Here is a 25,669-nt window from a genome sequence, read left to right on the forward strand (position 1 = left end):
ACCTTTCCCCGGGAATGTGGCGTTCCGGCGTCGGCGCAAAAGGGCGCGCGTAATAATCGTCATCTTCCTCTCGTTTCGTAGTCAGTCGGGTACTACATAGTTTGGTCGTTTTTACCGCGGTGGCATTTCGTATATTTTATCGCGCGCGCGTGTTTTTCCTTCTTCTTTTATTTTCTTTTTTTCCTTCTTTATTATTGCGACCCGAAGATCTCGTCTGCTCTGCGTGGCCTCAAGCGAAAAAAAGAAAACATGTCGACCGTACCTCGGGGCCAGAGGCAGCACTGCTACCTGTGTGATCTACCGAGGATGCCCTGGGCCATGCTGCACGATTTCTCGGAGGCCGTGTGTCGAGGATGCGTCAACTACGAGGGTGCCGACAGGATCGAGATCGTCATAGAGAACGCTCGCCAGATGAAGAGGGCCCACGGGTTCCAGGACTCGAGACAGCAGCAGACGACAGTCTACAAGAGTGTTTCGGGTGCCCCGAGGAGCGGGGCCGGCTCGCACGAGGGGGTCAACGGCACCGCGGAGGCCATCCTGGCCTCCCCCCACGGCCTGCCGACGACGGCCCACGCTGCAGCCGCTTCGCTGTCCCGGTCGCCCGTGCCGGTGTCCGACAGGTACGCACACGACAGCAGGGCCGCACGCGCCGCCCTGCTCGAGTACAACGGCCAGAGGCTGTCGGCGGCCGCTGCTGCTGCGGCGGCCCTGCACGGTCACCCGGACGTCGTGGCTGCTGCCGACGCCCTGAACCGGGGCAGCCCCAGCCTGCCGAGGAATTCGGCACACTCGGCGGTGGCGGCACTCCCGCCCCCTCACATAGCGCTGACTGCCACCCGGCAGTCGTCGGGTTCCGGTGCCAAGAGGCAGAGCAGCGAAGAGGATGATGGAGGAGCCCACGGAGGATCGGAACCCAAGCGCCACATGGTGATGGAGGACCACGGCCGGCCGACTCTGTCGAGGGGCGAGAGCCTGCCCACCGCGGTCATGGGTGTACCTTTCGACGCACGCCTCAAGAAAGAACACGCTATCGGACGGGTATTCTCGTTCGATCAAGCCACTGCAAGCATCAAGTCTGGTAAGTTCATATTTGATACATTTTTCTTCTCCTTCCCTCCCCCTCTCAACCATGGCCCCCTCCCACAAGGGTTGGGCTGACAGGGCCCCGGGACGATTCAAATTTTTGTTTTCCACGGCCCATGCCCTCAACTCATTGTTTTGAATATTAAGGGCCCGAGGGGGAGAAGCCCCCCCCCCATATTAAAGTGTTGCTGTGTAACGCCTACGCAGTCTTGGGAGGGGGCCCCCCGCTATAGTGGTCGAGTGGTCATAGTGACGGACTCGCACCGCGAGGATCCGGGTTCAAACCCCACCGTCGCCGCAGTGGTGGTCGGTTGAAGTTGGTTGTCTGCGGTTCCCAACTTCTATGCGCGAATGAGAGTCGACGTCCCCGTTAAAAGTCTCGCCGCAGATAACAACAGGCCTACAAAGTTACAATTATTCGTTCATTACACTCACTGTGAGTTGAGGAAATGAACTCGTAGTTTGAAAAATTAATTGCAGATGGCAGCACGCTACACATAACGAGCATCACACAGAAACAAACTTTACGTTTGATTCACATCAAGTACACACACATTTCAGCGTGTACCAATTCGTTAGAAGTTCCGCAGAGGAATATGGACGAGATGCATGTCTGGTTTAGTAGTAGTCTTGAGAGGGAGCATGGTAGCACTACGTTTCACGAGTCATAGAATCTTGTCTTGACCTCCTCATCCTTGCGCAGGGTAAAAACATGGGGCTCCAACAGGGAATTTAAGTTAAAGGGCCTCCAGCACGGGACGATTCTCATCAGTTTGTTTTTCACACCGTGAATCCCTTTGGAGGTGGGGGAGGGGGGCATGTAGTGTCTGGGGGTGTGCCAAATATACCAGCCCGGGAGGGGGGAGGGAGATGTCCTGCTACTACTAAACCAGACATGCATCTCGTCAATATTCCTCTGCGGAACTTCTAACGAATTGGTACACGCTGGAATGCTGTGAAGCTAACGTAATGCTTGTTATGTGTAGTGCTGCCATCTGCCATCAATTGTTCCAAATATGAATAAAGTATAATGAATAATTGTACCGTTGTAGGGCGTGTAATGATTGAATTGAATTGACAGAAGTGTAATGATTGAATTTGTTCCGTTTGTAAGCCTGTTGCTCTCTGTTGTGAGAGTTTATAACGGGGAGCATGGGTGGAGATACGCGGGGGGGGGGGGCATTGCCCAGCGTCAAAGGTGAAGTTGACTGATCTAATGTATATATGCATATATGAATTGACACCATCATCATCGTGCCCCCCCCCCAGACTTCCAAGTCTATCACCGCCTATGACGGGGAGATTGGCCCGCATTCGCTCCTCAAAAGTTTGGATCTATTTATCTAATTGGTGAGCCCATACGTCGACGCGACTCCCGAGCATCGTATCAAACTACTATGTGGACTTCGTCTTCCCCAAACATCCAATCACAGGCTGTAGACGAAAGAAAAAAAAAATCTGGGCCCCCCCCCCCCGTTCTCTTCACGAGTTTTTGACTTGGGCTAACATGAGCTATTTGGGGGGGGGGCATTAGGCATTCGTATGACAATTGTGTGCAAATACGTTTTTAATGATTCTCTCGGGCCGTGGGCATAGGCGTCGGAACCTGGTGTTCGGAATATTCGAGCCCGGCCCATAGCCAGGAATTTCGTTCGGGGAAGGGGGGATAGAAACAACCTGCATTCCCGGAGGGTAGGGGAAGACCAAAGTGAAAGGACAATAGATTCTGCCATCTCGGAGAGGACCAGACCCTTAAGCCCCCTCCCCCCCCGTACAGCCTTGATTCGAATCCCCCCCTCCCCATGATTCAGAAAACAATGTAATGCACTCTCCTCGTCCGATGCATAATGTGGCACGACTGGCAACTTTGAGCCCACCCCCAAAGCTTCTTTTTATGTCGGCGTCCCTGGGCACGTGCCCCCTTTCCCTTGCAAGAAAAGGGCTCTTATGGAAAATAAATCGGATTTCTACATGGGCAAGTAAGACTTTTTTTTTTCATCGGCCCCCCTCCCCCCACGGCTAGATTTTTCACGGGGCCCCTGTATCGTAAGTTTATCACGTAAATGACCCCCCCCCCCCTTCTCCTCCAAGATTTAAACATATCTTTGCTAATTAACCAAAAATGTTTTAAACCTCCATATCGAGGGGGGAGGAGCCCGTAATGTTTTCCCGCTTTGTGCCCAAGTTCCCACCAAGGTCAAAATCTGGCCCCGGATAAACACTGTACACGTATTCGAATAAAGAAAATCGATGAATGGCCTTGTGGGTAGGAGCATAACACTCCTCGGGCGCCGGAGTAGAAGAGGCGCCACCGAGGTTATCGCGTACATCAAAGGAACAGCTATCACACAATGACTCCATCAGTGATTCGATTACTAGTTCCGGTTGAGGAAGGAATTGTTTATGTTTACGGTCCAATCGGCTCCCCCCCCCTTAAGCGGAGGGTAGGGGGAGACACCCCCTCACTCTTTTAATGAGTACCTCTCAAAATGACTTGCTTATAGGCTAGGAAGTAAATTTCGAACGATTGAGCCTTAATTTTTTTTCGATTCGTTGAATACCAGTAGCTTATTAATGGGTGGGATGACAGCGTCCCACAATCAATTCATTCAATTTTTTCATTTCCTCACTACCAGTGTTTAGTGGTGCCGTTTCCACCAGGACTAGACAAATCCTGGGTCGTGCCACGGTGCAAGCGCGGATCCAGAGAGGGCGCCTCCCCCCTTCCTAGAGATGAATTATGCACTTACATAATTAGTCGTTTCTCGACACATCGCATTGGATCCGCCTGCCTTCGCTCCATTCGTAGCTGAAAATGTCTGCCTTCGCTCCATTCGCAGCTGAATATTTCTCCTAAGCTCTAATTCACAGGTGAAGATGTCTGCCTTCGCTCCATTCGCAGCTGAATATTTCTCCTAAGCTCTAATTCACAGGTGAAGATGCCTGCCTTCGCTCCATTCTCAGCTGAAGATGCCTGCCTTCGCTCCATTCTCATCTGAAGATGCCTGCCTTCGCTCCATTCTCATCTGAAGATGCCTGCCTTCGCTCCATTCGCAGCTGAAGATGCCTGCCTTCGCTCCATTCGCAGCTGAAGATGTCTGCCTTCGCTCCATTCGTAGCTGAAGATGTTTCTCCTAAGCTCTAATTCACAGCTGAATATTTCTCGTAAGCTCTAATTCACATCTGAATGTTTCTCGTAAGCTCTAATTCACAGCTGAATATTTCTCGTAAGCTCTAATTCACAGCTGAGGATGTGTGCATTTGCTCCATTCCAAGCTGAGGATGTGTACCTCGACCTCATTTTGTAGCTGAAGATATGTCTGGGCTTCATTCGCTGCTGCTGAAGATGTCTGCCTCCGCTTCATTCGCTGCTGCTGAAGATGTCTGCCTCCGCTCCATTCGAGGCTGCACATACGTGCCCCCATTACATTCGTATAGCTGAAGATGTCTGCCTTCATTAAGGTGCGGATCCAAAGAAAGTCAGTGTTAAACGACAGCCCCTTTCAAGAACCGAATAATATGGGAAAATTTTTCTGTCCCGTAAAATAGGGGACGATCAAGCAAACTTACTCAGTTTTCCCGTCACATCGTCTTGGATCCGCGTCTGACATAGTGGCTGAAAAAAAAAGAGGAAAATATTCGTTATCGCCTAAAATTTTCGGATAGAAAAGCTTATTTAACCACCAACATAAAGAAGGCCAAGTCCCGGGAAAAGCTCGAAGAAGTTTTCCGCGAGCTTGGCTCCTAGGAAATTTTTTTGGCGGCGCCTAATTTGTTCCTCGAGTTGCCGAACCGTGATTTTTCAGAGATGGATTGTTCCAAAGTTTTCGCCCCAAACATTTCATGGGGAAACGGCAGAATCCGCGGCTAGGGCCGCAACTAGTGGGGGAGCATGCGGGTCTGTTGCCCCGGCCACTGGACTGTAGAGTAGGCGCCGAATTCACCCGTTATACACGTTACGATCACCGGCGTAATATTACGTCCAAACACCGGCAGAATAAATTCAAACCAGTTCTGTGTTTTCTTTCCTCTCCATCATCGGAAAGCTTTACAGTAACCCTATCTCTGCGGAGGTTGCTCTTCCTTTTCCCTCCTTTCTTGTACATGGAAGAGCGAAAGAGAACTCTAAAAAATAACTCTTATCTGCCTTATGTACAGTCGATCCCGCTTATAACGTTCCCAATTAGAACGTTGTACCGCTTAGTACGATTTATTTTGGAGGCCTCAACCCTAACTAATTCTCATTAAGGTTTCCTGTTTAAAACGTTTTCCCGCTTACAACGTTTTTTCATGACGGTTTTTTTGAAAACGTTATAAGTGGATCAACTGTATTATACTCTTCTTCCCTTTAATAATCTTTTTTTCCTTTCCTCCCCCCCCCCGTCCTTTTTCTATCGTGTGGTTAGGTTAGAACAAGGTTACCAGATTTATCGCCGATTCGTCAAATAGAGATAATCCAAATTTCTTGCCAAATGCTTGTACGTAAAGTGGTTAACCGCTCCTTTTACACCAGTGCTGGAGAAATACCAGGCTCCAGGTCGCCGTGGCGCCGAAAATATTGATACTGGCGAGCAGTGCAGGCCGAGAGCAGCACGAATGTTTGGAATTATCTGCCTATATGAAAGGGAGGTTCACCATACCCAGAAAAAGTCAACAAAAGCATTATTTGAGATCTTTCTTCGGGTAGAAATTTTTTTTGGCGACCAAAAAAATTGTTCTGGCGCCATGATTTTTTTTTCCCCGCGATTATCCCATCCCTACTAAACCACGCACGCACCTCGTCCACATTCCTCTGCGGAACTTCTAACGAATCGGCACGTGTGTTGGAATGTGCGTGTCCGTGCTGTGAACCTTGTTTCTGTGTAATGCTTGTTATATAGTGCCGCCATCTGCTCCCTATTTTTCGAACTATGTGCGAGGAGTATCATGATTGAAGAGTTTACCGTTGTATAGGCGTGTTGCTCTCTGTGGCGAGACTTAACGATTCTCCAGCCCTTGTTCTACATTACACGAAGGCTCCAAAATGAGAGGTGGACCTGCTGGCAAAGTATCTAAAGTTGCTGCCGCCCCTCCCCGTGGCTGACTTGAGTTAAAGCAGCGCCCCCCCCCCGTAGGGCCAATTGGTTTTTCTGAGGCCCTACCTGGAAAATTCTCGAAAACTTCAATTAGTTCTCATTTTTGTGAGGGCCCCAATTAGTGAAGACCTGAAATTATTTCTTTGAGTAGTTTTTTAGTTTATATAATTTCAAATTTTTTAATTCTGAAGTTATTTTGTTATTGATTTCCATATTCATTTACGTTACAGTAGTGGTCCCTGCAAGACGTGGGGCTGACCAGCACCTCCTAAAGGAGGTACTGGGCTGACTCCATCCATCGGTGGTGGCCGGAGGCTCGGTAGGTAAAGAACTTGATTCTGACGTTCTATGCCCGGATTCGAACCCATGGACCTTAATGGTAGCCTTCATACTGGAAGACGAGCATCTTGCCACCCGGGCACGCTTGGACTCCCACTGTCCCCAAAACGGATTATTCTGGTTTGGTGGTGCAGGATGTGGGGAGCCAATGGGTCAGACCTGGGTATTGCGTCTTACTCTGGGGACCGAATAGAAATACAGTCGAATCCCGTTATAAAACGAGACGAATTCCAAGAGACCGGAGAAATCGTTCCTTTATAGCGGAGTTTCGTTATAAAGGAATTCCGGGTTTTAGAATTGCTCTTATATAAACTTATCTGGGGATTAGAAAGTGTTCGAGATTTTTTCGTTATAACGGGATTCGACTGTAGCTTCAGGAGCAGGGTGACCTAACGAATAAGTCCAACTTGATAACTATGCTAGGAAGGGCATTTTTTAAAACCATTGACATTGTAGGCGTGGTGACATAAAAATCGATCGACGTTACACCGAGGTCTTACTGTATTAGGGCTCAAGTTAGCCCTCCAAGTTTTTTTAGGCGGTGAACTTGCTCCATTTTCAGGTGGCAGAAGAGAGAGGGCCGGACTTTTCCGGGCGGTAACATTTAAGGGGTGGCGGAAACCGTTGAATTTTAAAGAGGTGGGGATGGCAAAATAATGTTTGCACTCTTTAGAAAAATCCTAGCCGGCAGGGTTTACCAATCAAGAATCTCGATAGAAAGGGGGGGGGGAGAGATCTCGAATTCTTTTCTTCACTCTCGTTCCATCGTCACGCAGGGACCAGATATCTCACCCCTGTGCTTTAATTTCTATGGCGGAGCCCCTCATAGGCCTATTTTTTTATTTATTCATCGAAATTACTGATTTATTTTTATTATTTAAAAATATTTATAACTATTTTTTTCAATTTTACTGTTTGTTTTCCTCGAGCGGGGCTCCGCGGAGCACCGGTTGAGAACCGCTGCTCTAGATCAACTCCCTTTGGTCACTCACGAACCCGGTTCCTCGCTTTCTTCTCGGCAGAACCAGATTCATGCCGTCGGTGAGCTGTACAAATTTCGCCACATCTTTTCCCCCAATCTGTTAATTTTCTTGACCACGCATTTCTTAAATTCGCCGCCCTGTTCGCCTCCCCGTTTAAATACGCTTCAATGGTCACATTCGTTATCACTCCCTTGTGTGTGTGTGTGTGTGTGTCCAATGAACGTGATCATTGATGGGTTATTTCTGTGTACAGGGGAAAAAAAAAAGAAGAGCGTTAGTCATTGATATAATAAATCGGCGATTATGCATAGCATATCCAGATGGCAACAGTGCCTATGCGTAGAGAAGAAACACTTGTCACATATGTACATACATACGCATGTAGTTGTTGTGTGATGTTTGTTTATTTGGCAGCGGCCTGAAGGAAGAAGGGGAAAAGGAAAAACAAAAAAAAAAGAAATGTCTTTTTCATGGCGCTCCGAGATGGCAGTTCCATGAAGAAAACAGCGCTTTTGGAGATAACTGTGTGTGTGTGTTACAGAGAGATGGGGAGGGAAAGGGATGGTGGGGGGAAAAAAGCAGTCGTACACGTGGATGGGGTAGTTGGTCACCGCCGCCATCAGCATCATCATCGGCACCGCTACTACGTCTACACCGTGACGTCACCACCGCCGTGTTGCGTGATGGCGCATGGCGAGAAGCTGCTGCACGGTGTACGTGTATGAAACGAGGGAGAAAATAGATAGCGTGTTTGTGTGTGCGCCTCTCTCCCCTCCCTCCCACTGCGCCAACCTTTAGCTTATCTATCTTCGTCTCTTTGCTTTCCTCCTCCTCCTCCCTCGAACTCCTTCGGGCTCCCCCTTATCCCCTCCTCCTCCTCCAGCAGCAGCGGATTCTGCCGGTGCTCACGTTCGCTGTGTATGTGTGTGTCTTTGTAGGGCGACCGTGGAGGAGTGGGCTGGTTTTTTTCCCTTTTGGCGTCCCCCCCCCCCCCGATCGAACTGCTGGAACTGCGCCGTCGCCTTTTTTCTTGTTTTTTTTCCGTCTTTTCCTACTGGTATTAAGGTTGCTAGGTTTGGCGGTCGACGGCTGTTTTTTTTCCTTCCCCCCTTCCACCTAGCCTTCCTTCCCCGGTATTCGCTGGCGGGCGTGGCAGGAAGGGGTGTCCGGGAAAGGTGGTAGCGTCTGGTGACATTTATACAGCGGGGGGGAAAAAAAAAGGGATGGGAAATGTCAAGCGATGTTTATTGTTTCTTCGCATGTGGCGTTTTCGATTATTACGATTTTTCGATTTTCATTTGCAATCGAGCTGTGCCGGTGTTCGCGGATGTACCGTTCGTGTGAATCTCCGTTTTTACTGTTGTATTTATTATGTGGAGCTGTTGTACTGTAAACTAGTGTAGGGATGTGAGGATCATGCGAATCACGTCGCCAGACATTCATTGACCCCTTTCCTCTCTCCCCCCCCCCCCCCCGTTTTCTTGATCCTTGGCCGTTTATCGACCGATCCCCTTTTCGGAATTAATTTATGGTCGATCGCTTGGCACAGATCGGTCGATTATTGATTTGGGGATTTCAGATTTTTAGGTGTCTGTCGGGGGGGGGGGAAAGAGTGACAACCGCATCTTCATCACGTTCGTGATGATCTTGGCATAATATTAACACGGTGACATTTCTTGAATGAAGTCGTCCATGGCAACAGCGTTGCGCGCTTCTCGTATTTGGTGAAGATTAAAATTTCTCTTAACTTTTTTTGTTCTCTGCCGCCCCCCTTCCTCAAGATTTTTTTTTTTTCTCATCGCCCCCTAACTTGAGTGAACTCGTAAGAACTTGTACTATATATTCCCACCCATTGCTTTTCTTCTATCTTCCCCCCGCCTCCAGCGGGTGATATTGCCCACTTTGAGGAAACTGGTGTAGATTATTTTTCGACTGGTTTAAAATCGTTTTGTTGATGGGATCAGGGTCCTAACACAATGTATCACGGGGGGGGGGGGGGTCCCTCGAGTAAATTATTTAGTGGAGCATTGTTGGGAGGTAACGTTTAATGGGGCATTGTTAGAAAAAGATTGATTAACAGAGCGAGCATTTGTTGCACAACATTGTTTCGGGGGAGGGGGGTGCATTGTTAGGAATACATTGTTTAGACGAGCATTGTTGAGAAAGCATTGTTTGAGGTAGCATTGTTGGGAAGGCATTGTTTGAGGTAGCATTGATGGGAAAACACTTTTTAGGGGAGCATTGATGGGAAAAACATTGTTTTGAGGTGTAGCATTGTAAGGGAACATTGTTGGTAAACATTATTTAGGCTAGCATTGTTTAAAAAACTTGTCCCATCAACACTCCCCCTAAATCTAAACATTCTTAGCTGGATCAAGGTCCGAACACATTATTACACATTATCATGTACTATAATATGGGGATATATAGTATTCCCCCAATTGCACTTCCAACAGGGCTCAGTCCCGAAGTGTTCGTCAATACGCGTCCAAATTCAATTTTACTCCTCCAAAATTTCGTTGAGTGAAAATACCACTCAATTAATCCTTTCAAGTTTTTGATAAATTTTTTTTAAATATTTATTTTGCACTGAGAAAAAAAAATTTATATATATACACCCCCTCAATATACTCCATAATTTTGAAGAAGAGTGAAATTACTCTTCAAAAATTTTCGGATAACACTGGGTCCTGGGGAAACGGAATAAAAATCTTTGTTTTTTACTATAAATTTACTACAAGATATACGGAAGACTGGATGTTGTGAAGATATTTAGTATTTGAGATGTTAATTTTTTAAGGAAGGAAAAAACTCATCTCTGCCTCTACCGGGAGTCGAACCCGGGTCCCTCGATTGCCGGACGAGTGCTCTGACCACTAAGCTACAGAGGAGATAGAGATTTTCCTTCGCTAGAGCGTATATATGCCGAACGGAACCGTGCAATGGACGGTGAAACCGATCAGCTAATAGCTCATGGACGACGAGCCACCAGAGGGCTATATATATGACATGAATGTCGCTCTCCACTTGTTAATACAAGATATACGGAAGACTGGATGTTGTGAAGATATTTAGTATTTGAGATGTTAATTTTTTATGTCATATATATAGCCCTCTGGTGGCTCGTCGTCCATGAGCTATTAGCTGATCGGTTTCACCATCCATTGCACGGTTCCGTTCGGCATATATACGCTCTAGCGAAGGAAAATCTCTATCTCCTCTGTAGCTTAGTGGTCAGAGCACTCGTCCGGCAATCGAGGGACCCGGGTTCGACTCCCGGTAGAGGCAGAGATGAGTTTTTTCCTTCCTTAAAAAATTAACATCTCAAATACTAAATATCTTCACAACATCCAGTCTTCCGTATATCTTGTATTAACAAGTGGAGAGCGACATTCATGTCATATATAAATTTACTGTAAAGAGTCCCTTGGAAAATCCTGGGGGGTGGGGGAGGTGCAGGTCTTGTCCTAAGGAAAAGGTGGGGGGGAGAAGCTATTTTTTTTATGCATTGAGAATATACAATCATGCTTTAGCGATGAGAAAAATGTTATTTCTCCTTGGAACCAACAAGATCGGATACTCTCTCCTTGGATGAGGTGAATGCTTGTTCCTACGCGCAATCGAAAAAAAAAAAATAAGCTTCCTTGTTCATCGAAAGGTCAGTGTAAATAAAAAAAATAAGTAAAATCAGTGGAGTATTTTTGAATGAGGAGGGGGTGGTCAGTGATGGTCAAGTTTGTTGTTGGGTGAAAACTATATAAATTAGAATTTCCAGTTTGAGAACTGCCTTCGTTTTATTCCAGTCTAAACGGGTTTTCACTCTTCTCTCGTGTTTACTAGATGGTGGGTGCTTTTTTTTTTATTCCCAGAAAAAACCGAGTGATTTATTTGTGTAGACAGCGGTATTCGCCATGTCGTGAACGCGTGAGCTAACCTTGGCGAGTTAGTTCGCGTTAGAAAGCCAATTTTGGCGAGTTGGTGTGTGTACGTGTATCGCGTGGTCGAAGACGAGGGAGGGGGGGGGGGAGAAATGCAGCGTTCTCTAGTGCTGTGACGTCATTCGTGAAGTATTCGTCTTTTATTATTATGTGGGACGGGGAAGGGGGAGTCTCTCTCTCTCTCTCTCTCTCGGCAGTTCGTTTCCCCTTGGACATTTATTATTCAATTTTTCTTTTATTTATTTTGTTGGTGGATGTACTGCTTGTGTTTGATCAGCTGCCCTTGGGGTTGGATGTCTCCTTTCCGGTATTTTCAGCGCGTTACTAGCTGGTACTAGTTTTGTTTTTTCGGTGTGGTTGGGAGCACGGAATAGCATGGGACTCGCCATTCTTTCATCAGGTGGATACCGATAATGATCGAATGTTGGAATTTTTTTTTCCCCGAGCGTTATTAGCTGGTACTGACTAATCGGTATCCTAGCTAAACAAAAAACTGGGATTTTTTTTTTCGCGTGTTACTAGCTGGTACTGCTTGCTTTTTTGTTTAACTAGGATGCCAATTAGTCAGTGCCAGCTAGTAACGCACGAAAAAAAAAAAATTTCCAACATTCGATCATTATCGGTATTCACCTAATGAACGAATGGACAGCTTATATTACGGGCTGCTTTTGCTAGAAACCATCATAAGGCGGATATACCGGTAACCATTGGCGTACGCAAAAGTGGGAGTTTTGTAATTATGCCCCCTCCCTTCTTGAGCCGAGATTATAGTGTTATTTTGCAGGACAGTCCTTCGTCCCCCCCTACCCAGAAAATCCTGTGTATGACGATGGTGATTGGATATTGGGATTTTTTTTTTTCTGTATGTTATTAGCTGGTACTGCCTCTTTTGTTTGAGTACGATGTCGAAACATAAGCAGAGCCCGGAAGTTCAGGCAAAATGCTATAAATGCCTTTTTTTTTGCCTATTTTCAAGCTTTTCTGTAAAAATGCCTTTTTTGACTTTTTCTGCCATGAATGCCTACTTTAACATAGTTTTAAGTTTGTTAATGCATTTCAGGGTCCATAATATGCAAAGCTGGGATGTTTGAGAACGAAAACAGAAGTGCTTTCTTAAAAAAAATTCAACTCGAGTATTACTGTTCATCAGAAATCCCGCCCCCTTCCAGCCCCATTTAAACACGCGAATAAGTGATCTGAGAGGTAGGGAACTTGGTGTTGCCACGAGTTTGCTTTGACCACGGATGGTGTTGTGGTGTTTCAGGTGAACGCAGCCCATATTGGAAAAGCAGAGGAAAATTAGAAATTTTCGCTTCTCCACATGCATCATGTGTCTCGCTCAGGCTGGACTGCATTGTGTATGCGTAGCTGTCCGATGACTGTCCCAAGAAGTCATCAGTTGACGTCATGGCTCACAAGGTGGGGCAGGAGAAGACAGGGCTCTGTTGGCCCTTATTTTGATTTTGTTTTTTTTTACACCATAAATGCACTACAAACCATGGCTATTTACTTACGCATTTTTTGGTATTCAATTAAATTCGCCAAAGCTGTTGGTGGTGTTCGACAGATGTGGCCACACAGGGCTCCGCGCTTGGAAAAGTCCTGCATATGTGGGAATATAGAAAAAATAAATTTTTTACAACAATAGAACAAGATTGCTATGTTTTAACTATAGAAACGGTAGTGATTGTTCCAAATAATACATCAAATAAACAAGAATTATTCGCAACTCGAAAAGGAGCCCCTCAGATCATTTTCTCTTGGGGGCCGCGTCTGTTAATGGCGGCCCTGGAATTGACCTGAGGGACCTCAAATACTTTAGTTTGGACTTGAAATCAATTTAGTTTGGATAATAATAACTAATTGAAACAATAGACGGATTAAGTGCAACCAATTTTTCGGCTAGTTTTTGGACCCTTTAATAAATTATAAATGCCTCTTTTTAGTGCCTTTTTCGAACATTTTTAGTGCCCAAATTTCCGGGCTCTAATTATAAGGGAACCATTCGTTCGTTAGATGGATACCGATAACGTCTGTATATCGAGATTTTTTTTCTTCCCTTCGTGCATTATTAGCTGGTAAAAATTGTTTTTCATTTGGAACATTGGGGCCTGCAATTCGTTCATCAGTTGGATACCAATAACGATTTGATGTTGGGAATTATTTTTCCCACTGCTTTACGTAGCTGGTAATGCTCTTTCCATGCGCGGATCCAGAGGGGGACGATTTCCCCTTCCAAGAAGGAAAAAATTTACCTGCCCCTTAAAATACGGGACTGATTCAACGGCCCTAAAGGTATCAGCCTCAGCTCCATTCGCAGCTGAAGATGTTCGCTTTAGCTTCATTTGTAGCTGGAAATCTCGTCTCGGCTCTATTCATAGCTGAAAATACCTGCCTAGGCTGCTTTATTCGCAACTGAAGTCTGCCTCGGTTTATGCGCAGATCCAGCTGGGGGGTGGGGGGAGACGATGGGCAATCACCCCTCTCGAGCCAAAACTGAGGAAAACGTTTGTCCCGTAAAAAACGGGACAATTCAACGAACCTAAACAATAAATCGCCCCTCCCTCTAGATCCGCGCCTGACTCTTTTATTGTTTGGAAGATTACGTGCGGACCGTTCGTTCATCTGGTGAAGGCCGATAACGATTGGATGTGGAGGTTCAGTTTCGTAATGATTTTACGCAAGCTTACAATGAAAATATATATATATATATATATATATATATCTTGGAGCAGTTCGTGAGGAACTTGGGAAAACCGGCTGTTTATATTTCATTTCTCATGACCTCACGTTGATTGTGAATCACGCGTTTAAACGTGTGACCCTATCGTCAAACTCTGGTCTAGAACTCGTTGATAAAATATCTGTGTTTTATATGCTATGAGTATGATTGCAACACGCTTGTGAGGAAGATATCGGTTGATGCGCTCGCTTCAATCTCTTTGGCTGCTTTTTTTTTAATTTTTCCACCCATAATTCATTGTAAGGTTGACATTAATGTCCAATTTTTTTCGACGGAGCTCGCTTAAACTTTTACTTCATCAAGGATGAAAGTCATTTCAATAACATATTGTTTATAGTCAATAACTCATTACCATAACGGTAATTTATAATATCTACTTTTGCTGCCCCTTCGAGAAAAAATATCTGCCCGTGTGGGACCTTTTTCGCGGCCCCTCCTCACGGGTCGCCTCGGCCCAAGAGTCCTGTCTCTACCCCCCTTCCTTAGCCAAGATTATAACTTCCTGCGGTGAAAAAGGGGTGGGTGAACGAGTGCCAATTTACACACAAATTTTTGAAAAGCATATCACCAGATCTCGTTATCATGGAGGCTCGAGCTAAAACTGTTTTAGCTCGTAGGCCGGGATTACACTATAAAAGTTTCACAAGAGATCTTTTACAAAACAACTAATAATCCTATCGGTTACATTTCACTCGAATGTGATGGATATCCTTATTGGTTACATTTTCAAGTTTTATAAAAGATCTTTTCTGAAACTTTTATGGTGTAATGCTGGCCTGAGAGGTTGATATAGAAAAGAGTCTTTTCTGAGTGATATCAGAATAAGAGAGGTAGAATAATTATATAGAAAAAAATCGTAACTATAGAAAAGAGTTCGAAGTAGGAACATCTTACGGATATCAACTTAATCTTCTAGTTATATAAAGTACCTTATAGAAGCACTAGAAGTAGTAAAAAAGTGTAACGTAGCTTTGACAAATAACCTGACAGTGGTGAGAAACCTCAGGACCAAATAGTGGGAAAGAATCCCCACTCTTATTTGTTGTACTAGTAATCTAATATGTTGCTGAGAAACCTCTATGGGAAAACCGTCATGAAAAGAAAAATGTTGTAAGCGGGGAAATCGCTTTAAACGGGAAATCCTAATGAGAATTACTTTGAGTTGAGACCACGAAAATGAGTCTTACTCAACGGGGAAAACGTTATAAGAGGGATCGACTGTATACGTGCCATAATTGTGAAAATGCTGGCGAAAAACCGAGAACTTTGAGAAATATATATTTGTAATATGTATATAATATATTGGTACCGCGACGGGCGCACCCTCAAGAAATCCATGCTATCATGCTATATAGAAAATGTACTTGCCCCGTAAAATGCGGGATGTTGATGGCCATTAATGTGCAATGTACCTTTTCCCCGTAGACACATCACCCTGGCTCTACGCCTGTGAAACGAAGGAACCCCGTCCATGATAATTTACGCACCGAGTCTCTCTTCTGGGACGGGTAGCCATGCATGGACGCATTTAGGGAAGGGGGAGGTCAATTCCTTCCCTACGTATATGTACTATTAACATAATCGTTCCTCCCTTCCCCCACACCTTGAAGCCCGCCTACGCCTAAGAGCAGAGGGATACTGGGAGGGGGCGTGCCATTCCTCCAAGACAATGAAAAATTGAAAATATTTCCCAGACATCATTGTAACATCGAAAGAAAATACCTTTTATATGGTGTCTTGACCAATTTCATCATTTGTAAAACTGTTTGAAAAGGTTAGTAATTGAGTATTCTCTGGAAGAAATACGTCAAGTCCGAACCCAGTGTGGCCCCCGCACCACTGGTCGATCTTGAGTACGCCCCTGCAGGGTATGGCACTTGATTTTTTTTTAATCATTGATTTAAATCAAAAAATGTAATTATTTTTTTTCTTTTACACATAACTTCAATGATATTGAAGTGAAAGTAACCCCCGGTATGGAATGCATGTTACTGATATGGGTAAAGTTCGCGATTAAAAGAAGTATAGAAGATCTTAGGTGGGTAAATATAGAATCGGACTTAACCCCTGGATACAGTGCAGAGAGAAAGCTACTCTATTTCTAGATTTTGTGCATGGAAAAAAAATTGCAGAGAAATGTAGGGAGGTGAACTTAGCTAAACTGTGCACTAAGTATTTTCAGTGCATTACAATGTGGCACTAGGGTGCCCCTGATTAAAAAAACAGAGGATCTTTTTTTTTTTTTGTATAAAGACTCGAATTTTGTGCTGTAATTGCTAGACGTACTAAAATATCGTTGACTTTTCGTATTAAAATTTTTTTTTTACCAAAACCCATTAAATCTGTGAAAGAATAAAGATATGTATAAGACTATTAAGCAACATTATGCAAGTCGAAAACACGTCCATTAAATATCGCAAGAAACAATCTTGTCAATATAATTTGTTTTATTTAGTTGATTCTGAATGGCCCTTTTGGTTTTGCATTGAGTGAAATTGAGATTTCTCACCGTATGTGTGATACTGAGATGCCACAACTCATTCACTTTAATGGGGGCGGGGAGGGGTGCTCATGAATGAAAACACTTTTCTCTACGAGAGAAATGTTAATCCATGAAGTTAATTTGGGCTCAAAAACCTTTCATGTTCCATAAACAGATTTTTGGTGTTCGTATTTTTTGCTTGTAATTCGTTTGTAGTTCATTAATGCTTAATTAAATTTCAGCGATTCGGAGAAAAAAGCAGTTAGGTGATGTGAAAATATGTACAGTCAAACCTCGTTAGTGCGTCACCCGGTTAACACGTCACTCCGCTTACCGGGCCACTTTTTAGAAGTCCCAATTGTCCTCAGGCAGGAATTGGCACAACTATGGCTTACTCCTTTTAACGAGTCTCCGCTTACCAAGTCATGTTTTTGCTCTCCCAAGAGTGACGCATTAACGAGGTTTGACTGTATTCTTAATGATAAACAAGATTTGTTTTAATTAATAAGCGGTCTCAGTTAATTTTAAATCAACAACCTGATTTAAATCAAAAACTATCCGATTTAAATTTTAAAAAACCGTTTTTTACCATTTTTTAACCATCTTTTTTTCCATACCCTGTGTACCCCCGCCCGAATGCTTCATTTCTCACTTTTACATTTTTTTTTAAAATATCTCTATCTTAATTATCGGTTTTGTTCATGTTTGACATCATTCTTGATAACAATTGGTTGTTTCCCCGTATTTGAGATCCCAAATTTCTGTATGTTTCCCCCGGGAAAATATGGTCAGCCAGTACTAATGAGAGATTTGAAGTCACATTGCCGAAATATATATATACTACAGTTCTTGCCATCTGTCCAGCAATTTGAAAAAATCATTAATGGATAACAAACAAAAAAATTTGTGCTGCCGTCTGTAATTAAAAAAAAGAATCAACTAGTACTATTTCTGAACCACAGATGGCAGCAAATTCATTACATGGATATTTTTTTTTATTGCTGATCAAGGCGTCTGAACCTTTGTGTCAATAAACATGGCGGCCCACATTGAATTTGCAGTCAGGTCCCGATAGATGTTTCTGAGGATATTGCTGACCCAGGCTACTATCGATGTAATAAACTCTCCCTTATAAGAGCCCCTCTGGGGGAAAAAGTGCTAATGTTTGTTTTCCAGAGTGCCCGAGTGGCATGGTGGTAAGATGCTCGTCTACCATCGTGAAGATTGTTGTCAGGGTCCTGGGTTTGAACCCAAGGGAGGATATCGATAAGATATTTTCCCTAACGAACTCGAGGCGACCATTGATAGACAGCGCCTTCACTTCCAACCCATCTCACTAATGGCAGTAAATTGCAGTATAACGATATGGCCAGAGTTGGTGTTTGGTGAAGTAGTGTTTTCCAGATTTTAAATTAATATTCAAGAACTAAGTGGAAAAAAATTGTGATGAAGGGCTCCCGTGATTTAGTGACCAAATTTTGAAAGCATTATATTCAAGGATGACTCGACAAGAAAGATCTTCATAAGATTTTAAGGCCTACACACTCCAGTCAGACCAGGCCTCCAAATTATTTAGAATCGTTCTTAGTCCCTATATGAAAGATTTCAATATTTTCAGATCAATTCTTATGCCTTTTATTTATTATTCCCTTTCCATTATTTATGCCTTTTTGGTGGGGGCGGAGACAGTGCCATCTTAACGCATGGGCCCACTCTGGCACGGCCTCAAGAGAAGAGTGGCCTCACAAAAATGAGATCCAATTGAAATTTTCTAGGATTTACCAGGTAGGCCCTCTGAAAAACCACTCGGCCCGGGGGCCCATGATACTCTTACAACAGCCCTGGGCGGAGATGCAGGGAATGCAACTAGTATTACCCAAAAATACAATTTTGAAGAGTTAAAGTTCACTCCCGTCCCATAGCCAGAAATTTCGTTGCAAGGGAGACCAAAGTTCTAGAACAATAGATTCGGTCATCCTTTCTCCTCCTGCCCCTTTCAGTCATTTTCTCACTTTTATGCTATAATATATACCATGATGATTAGATCTGATTAGGATTTTAAAGATCAAGCATGCATGTGAATTGGTAAGTAGGCATTTACAGTCAGATAAGGAGCCTTGGATAAAATTTCCTGGGGGTCCCATGATGCTCTTGAGACGACCCTGATACAGAAAGAACCCGGGCAGCACCGGGTATTATAGCTAGTTTACTTATATCTTCTTTGAGTGGGAGCGCATAAAATCATCTTATAACTGAGAGAAACGTTATATTGAGAGGGTGTATAACACACACACAGGGCCATAGTGTGCCTTCTCTGGGAGGCTCCAAGGCAAACTTTTCCTTGGGGCCCCTCTTGAAAGAGTTATTTTATGTAAAACAAATGTAAACTTTTGTGGGACCTCCATTCAGCCCAGGGGCAGTGTCCCGTTTGCCCTATCCTAGTTATGATTTTATGAGCTGGTCCTCTGGCCCGAACAGCATGCCATAGAGCTGATGTTAAAATCAACTCTATTAAATAATTAAATTATCAAATAATTGAGAATTATTAAAATTTTTCTGATAGGAAAATTATTTTGAGCTATTATTTTGAGCCCATCCATTCTCGGGTTATGAATATGAGTTTTTTTTCTAATAGCAGAACCACTATTAAAATCTGATTTGATAACTCAACAGGTTTCAGCGCCGTGAGTGCTGTTGCAACTACTGGAGCGAGCACGGTACCGATGACCAACCTGGCACTGACGTCGGCGGAGACGTCCACTGCGATAACTGTCCAGCAGAATGGCCCCTCACCAATGGCCGCTCTCATGTCTGTTGCCGATAACTTACCTCCAGGTTCGCCGAGGAACGGAGTGAGCACCGGCACGGATGGCTCTTCCACTGGACAGAGTCGTCCTGGATCTGCTACTCGTCATTCTCCTAATTCAGCCCCATCTGGTAATGGATATTCTTCATAATTTTTGTTCGACTTTATGATATTTGTTTCAAGGACAGAATCATTGACTGTTTTAACTTTTATTGCACAGGTGTCAAGAAAAATTCTACTGGTCGTCTGAGTGTCGGATCCGTTGCCGGTACAGAAGTGGAAAACGTCAGCACCACTACCACCACCACAACTGCTGCCACCAGCACGACAACCCCAGGCGACCCGAATCCTTCCGCACCGCCACTGAAATGCACCATCTGCAACGAGCGCCTGGAGGACACTCATTTCGTGCAGTGCCCATCCATACCTCGCCACAAGTTCTGCTTCCCGTGTTCTAGGGACAGTATCAAGAATCAGGGAGCCGCCAACGGGAACGAAGTCTACTGTCCGAGTGGTGAGAAATGTCCACTTGCCGGATCGTCTGTCCCATGGGCATTCATGCAGAACGAGATAGCCACTATACTGGGAGGCGAAGAGCTCAAAATCAAAAAGGAACGAGAGACATAAATCTGAGAAATATTCGGGAAAAAAATGAGATAATGAATTTAAGATGCGGTGAATGTTTTTTTTTCTCCCGTCGTCGTCACACACGCATAAAAAAGGTTTCATCCCTTAATTAACACCATGCCGTGTAATATTTTGTATTGGCTCTCAGCCAATGGAGAGGAGAAGGTTGCTTGAGCGGAATTCACGCACGAGCCTCTCGTAATCTTACGAACCGAGGTTGGCGAAAAAAAAAGTTGTTGGGTTTTTTTATAATGGTCGCCATAGCTTGAAAACTTGTGAATATAATGCTTGCATTTTATTGGTACTCGTCGAGGGTAGAGTGATCCGAGACACTAGCGAGCGTGCTTGTTTTATTGCTTGAATTATTATATATAAATATATACATAACGATAATGTGTATGTACCCCCTTTAGATATATATATATTATACACTTGTAATATTAGTATTGGTTCCTCTTTGTGTGGCGTTTCGTGATCTTTTACTCGATATTAACTGTGTCGTGCATATGTTTTTGTTTTCTGCTTTAGTCTTTCTGAAGCGAAGCCAAATTCCACGTTTCGAAATAGTTGTATTTGATTTTTTTTCGGTTATATTCTGGGGTTATAGTGTTGTTGCTGTTATTCGGTGTGAGCTGATCTCTTAAACTTATCACTTTATCGTGGTTAGAAATCTTTTTTTTTTTTTTTTTTTGCGCCTCGATATATAATATGTGTGCGATACATATTCATAGATGAGGTTTTTTTTATACTCATGTTTTAATCGATGCTTCTGTATTTGTGCGTGTGCTTCCATAAGTAACGTTTTTCCAAGTTCTGACTCGTGTATATCTATATACTTCTTGGTGGCTGTAGGTATTCGTGACATAGAATGTAATGTACTTTACATTAGTATGTTGATGCGATTGTATATATTTTTGATTGTTTTTTCCCCGCTGATTTGCATCTTGTACTCGAGAGCAGTGTGTTCTTGAGCGATATTTTGCCCTATAAAAAATTTAGTCATTTCATGGATGCTTTTATGAAGCTAATGTGTTTGTTGCCCCCCACCCTGATAATGATTTGTAATTGATTCATACAAAAAATGGTTTAGAATCATTTGCTGATTCTGTGATGTCGCTTAGAATTGAATGACAGCAATTTTTTTTGGGGGGGAAGGGTCCCTAAAACACGGATTAACCTGGGTCCGTAATGAGTAAAAGCATACTGTAGGGTTTGTGAATTGAATGGCTTATGAATTTTTGTCCGAAATATTGGGTATTTGGCATCATTGCAGATTCTATCTTGACCCTAAACTTAACTAGCTGATTAGATTTTTTTAGTGGCTGTTGTTCGATAAATATAGGAATTACCCTGGCCATCTGGCCATTGCGATTTTGAGCATGAACTTGACGCTTCTCTGGCATCAACGGCGGACATTGGTATCATTAGGTGATATCAGATGAAACTATGAAGTAAAGTAGCACCTTGATAACTCGAACACATGGGTAAATCGTCTACCTTGGTAACTAGACATTAATTATTCCCATGGTTGCAACAATACTAAATTCAATGTGGGAGGAAACCTCTTTAACTTGACACCAAAGATGGCTAAACCCTGCTTAAGTCTTCTACGATTTGTACTGTGTCGTCACAACTAATTTTTATAAAGTGCTCACGTATTGGCCAGTTAATTTTCTCACTACATTTATTCATGACGTGTATTTCAAAATTTTTCCGTTTGTTGAAGACTCTTTCCCTCGCACCTTAGGATAGGGCCTTTCGGAACCGGGAAAACGTGACTCGGAAACAACAAAAATCACAGATAGGTGCGAATGATGTCGGTGCAATTTTTGAGCGGGTGATTGTTTATTGAGCTAGATTAGAATTCACCAGTTAAAAAAAAGGTTAGAAATGTTTCCAAATAATCTCAAATTAGAGCGAAAAAAGCATACTGTGTTGAAATATCTGTTATTTACGAATGAGCAGTGCAATTTTCGAAAATAAGAAAAACTAATTTTTTTAAACTTGAAAATTTAAATCTAGCTCAGTCTAGAAAACTGCCGATAATTTTTGTTGTTCATTTATAGATGACTAGTTATATTGCCCCGGCACTGCTCGGGTTTTCTTCAATTACTGGCAGCATTAAAAAAAGTGACAAACAGTTGTAACGGTATATGCATGTCTGAAATGCATTATAGAACCACGGTAAAAATTTTGAAAGTGATTGTTGGAGCTCAGAAACCATTGCTGCCCCACAGTTTTTTTCCCATTTCGGGCATTTACCCTGCTCTGCCGAACTTTTAAAGTAGTCTATCCTTTATGTCAAGTCCTGTTTGGTATATACATAAATTTGGCTCTAATTCAAGATTATTTGGAAACATTTCGTAGAAAAATGCTGATATTTTTTTTATTTTTTGTTAATTTATAGATGATGAAATTGTTTAACTGCAGTTGATCCCGTTTCTTGCATTTCTCCTGCTTGGTACGACTCTGATTCTCACTAAAATTTCCTGTTTAAAGCGCTTTCCCACTTACAACATTTTTTCATGATGGTGGAGTCCAGGGTAAAATTTTAATCACTAAATTTTATCTGTTCTTCACCATATTATTTATGGCGGACACAAATCTGTGAGTTTTCTGGGCGATTTTACTGGTATGGCTTATACACTACTTTACCGCACACCAACTCCGGCCATATACCACCATACAACCAGTGGGAAATGAAGGGACCATCTATCGGTGGTTGCCCCAGGCTCTGTAGGTAAAGAACGTGTTTCTAATGTTCCTTTGCCTGGATTCGAACCCATGGACCTTGATGGTAACCTTCATAGTGGAAGACTCCGTGCTGTCTTAACACCAATGGACCTACCCAGGCCTCACAAAAACAAGAACTAGATGAAATTTTCGAGAATTCTTTAGGTAAAGGGCCTCAAAAATAATCACATGGCTTGGAGGCACATGGTGCTCTTAAGACGGCTCTGAGAAGACTAACTACTAAACCATACACTTTGTCTATATTCCCCTGCAGAACTTTAGACGAATTGGTACATGTTGGAATGTGCATGTCCGTGTTGTGAACCTAATGTGAAGTTTGTTCCTGTGTAATGCTTGTTATAGTGCTGCCATCTGCCTCCTATTTTTCAAACTGTGAGTGAAGTGTAATTATTGAAGATTTATTGTTAGGCCTGTTGCTCTCTGGGCCATAGGGCGAGACTTCTTAACGGGAGAGATTGGCTTGCATTCGCACCTCGAAGTTGGGATCATAGTGAAAGACTAGCATGTAACCTCTGCGCCACTCGTCTTATACACTAATGTTGTCCCTGGTGTGGCTTATGATGTTGCAGCTGACCATTACATTGGCCCTTCAACAGTGAGAAGTTGGCCACCCCTGAAATAGGTGGCAGTGCATTCATTTTAAATTTATGGGAAAATTACCATCACTGGACAGACTTCCCTCTGTTGGGTTTTCAAGAGACTCTTTTTTTTTTTTTTTTACTTAAACAATATGAATGATTTGCTATTATCTTCCTGTTTTTCGAATCAGCCCTAGTTTTTATTGGAAAGACACCCCCCCCCCCCAATAGATGCTTGATCTTTCTTGTTTACTTATGGTTTTGCCCGCAGCAAGAAGGGATAATATGTACTGCGTTGTGGTCAAGATTTTCTTTTTAATACAGCATTCATGTAAATCTCGGTGCGATACATTTATCCGTAGTAGTTTGTTTTTAAGCTCCTTTCATACTATTTACACTTATCGATGTGTATAGTCGCTATGTACAGATGTATGTAGTTAGGTAGTACAACTGTACTAGACCATTTAAAAACATGCTAAAAATGTAGTTTCGTGGTTGTTGTCAAGAGATCACCAGCCGCTTTTTTTCTATGGTGTTTTTTCAGTTTAGACAGCCGATTTTTGAATTTTTCTTTTTTTTAAATAGCGAAGCTATAACGTACTCGTACTATATTAAATTTAGAAATGTTTGTGTGTGAAATTTGCCATCTTATGAATGTTGCTCACTTTGAATTTCGTACGTGTGTATTTTTGCTTTTCCATTCTTGTTAGAGCTTGTCGTGAATAGTGCCTGTCTGTTGACGTTATAACGCGCGGAAATATATAGGGAAAAAAAGGGTTATTATATAGCCTGAATATCTATCGGAGAAAATGAAATCAATGAAACGCACAATTATTCATCCCCCAAATCGCACAAATACTGAAAAAAGGCTTAAAAAAATCCACCTCGTGATAAGAATTTCAGCTCCCGATCATTATAGGGATTTTTTTTCTTCATTTATCCATGGATGGGAAATTAAAAGATTAATAAAATGTTTAAATGTCGTGTATCTCTTTCTCCCTACTCGTGTGAACTCGTATGGTGCTCAAAATGTTTTAAAAGTGATGCCGAGCTTTTTCTTTAAGAGGAATTTTAACAGTGGAACGGTGAGCTTGAAGCTCGAGCTTTTTTTTCTTCTCGAAATTGCAGATCTGAAAATTTTATGGAAATATACTGATATTAACAATTTCTGATTGTGTATAGAAATTCTGTAATAAAAACCTAAAATCGAGGTAATTAACGAATAAATATCTCGTTCAATCTGTCTCGCTTTCATGCATCATTTCCAGTTTCAAAAAACCTCATAAGTTTGGATTTCTGTACAAGTTTTAAGCATGATTTGGTGACTCGTTATATGCGTGTGTATTTAATCAAGATGGTTTTGAAACATTTTTCATTGTGCCGATTGGCATTAAAAAGAAACGAGCTTTTGTTTTATTTCGAGTGAATTGGGAAAGGATTTTTTTTCTTTGTTTCTGCTTTGCAATTCCGCACCCGATGCTTTTTTTTTTGCATCCAAATTACATGTGTGTGTGTGCGTGTTATTGCAGAGTTATTGTTTTTTTATGTATGTTTGCGTGTATATTATGATTTGTATGAGCTGATATATGGCCCTGAATTAGTCATTTTGTGGAAAAAAATTATGTTACCGAGACACTCTTGTAAAGTTTACTCTTAGAAGGAAATTGGTAACGACCAAGACTATATGATAACCCATCGTGTTTTATCTGTGGCATTATTTTGTAAATAAAATGGCTTTTGATGTGTTATGTATCAGTGTTCTTTTTTTTTTCTTAAATTAATTATTAATTACTTGTGCAGCCGAATTGTGTCAAGATATGGATGGGTTAATGTTACAGTGTGTATATCATATTTTCAACGATCCTGACAAAGTCCTAAAATGCAATCTAGAAGTGCTAAACTGGTGAAAGAAAAAATGAATTAAGTCGCAGCTTCAATAGTTCGCCACTTGATTGTGAAATCATAAAATTTTTAACATGTGACACTTTTAGAGAAAAAGGTTTTACTAAAATTGTTTTCATAATGAGGAATTATTGACATACACCACTAACCCATCCATATGTTAGTATAGATAGACCTTTAACCATTTGCGTTTCGCGGAAAACTTGTGCTAACCAGATGAAGGTCATGAATCCCTTGCGCCTACAAAATGAGGGTAGCAAGCTCCCTTGCACCAAAAAATAAAGGCTGTAAAACCCTTGCCCCCAACAAAATGAAGGCTATAAACTATGATACGAACACCATCAGCCCAACTAATTGTA

At 42.7% G+C, this 25,669-nt stretch overlaps 1 protein-coding gene across 1 annotated transcript; it reads left to right on the plus strand.

The window, feature by feature from the left end:
- Positions 1 to 25,156, plus strand: LOC149069170 (interferon regulatory factor 2-binding protein 2-like). Its single transcript, XM_089251285.1, has 3 exons — positions 1 to 1,078; positions 19,317 to 19,580; positions 19,670 to 25,156. The coding sequence occupies exons 1-3, from the start codon at positions 250 to 252 to the stop codon at positions 20,074 to 20,076; spliced, it is 1,500 nt and encodes a 499-aa protein (XP_089107411.1). The 5' UTR covers positions 1 to 249; the 3' UTR covers positions 20,077 to 25,156.
- The last annotated feature ends 513 nt before the right edge of the window (positions 25,157 to 25,669 follow it).

The sequence above is a fragment of the Pholcus phalangioides genome, unplaced genomic scaffold (assembly GCF_987345545.1).
Source record: "Pholcus phalangioides strain wild (caught in Gottingen) unplaced genomic scaffold, Ppha-v1.0 ptg000024l_1, whole genome shotgun sequence".
NCBI classification, from domain to species: domain Eukaryota; kingdom Metazoa; phylum Arthropoda; class Arachnida; order Araneae; family Pholcidae; genus Pholcus; species Pholcus phalangioides.

Excerpts from the sequence above, each read along its gene's own strand:
- LOC149069170 (XM_089251285.1), top strand. The coding sequence starts at position 250 with ATGTCGACCGTACCTCGGGGCCAGAGGCAGCACTGCTACCTGTGTGAT. Across the intron at positions 1,079-19,316 it reads CACTGCAAGCATCAAGTCTG|GTTTCAGCGCCGTGAGTGCT; the intron begins GTAAGTTCATAT and ends ATAACTCAACAG. Across the intron at positions 19,581-19,669 it reads TCCTAATTCAGCCCCATCTG|GTGTCAAGAAAAATTCTACT; the intron begins GTAATGGATATT and ends TTTATTGCACAG.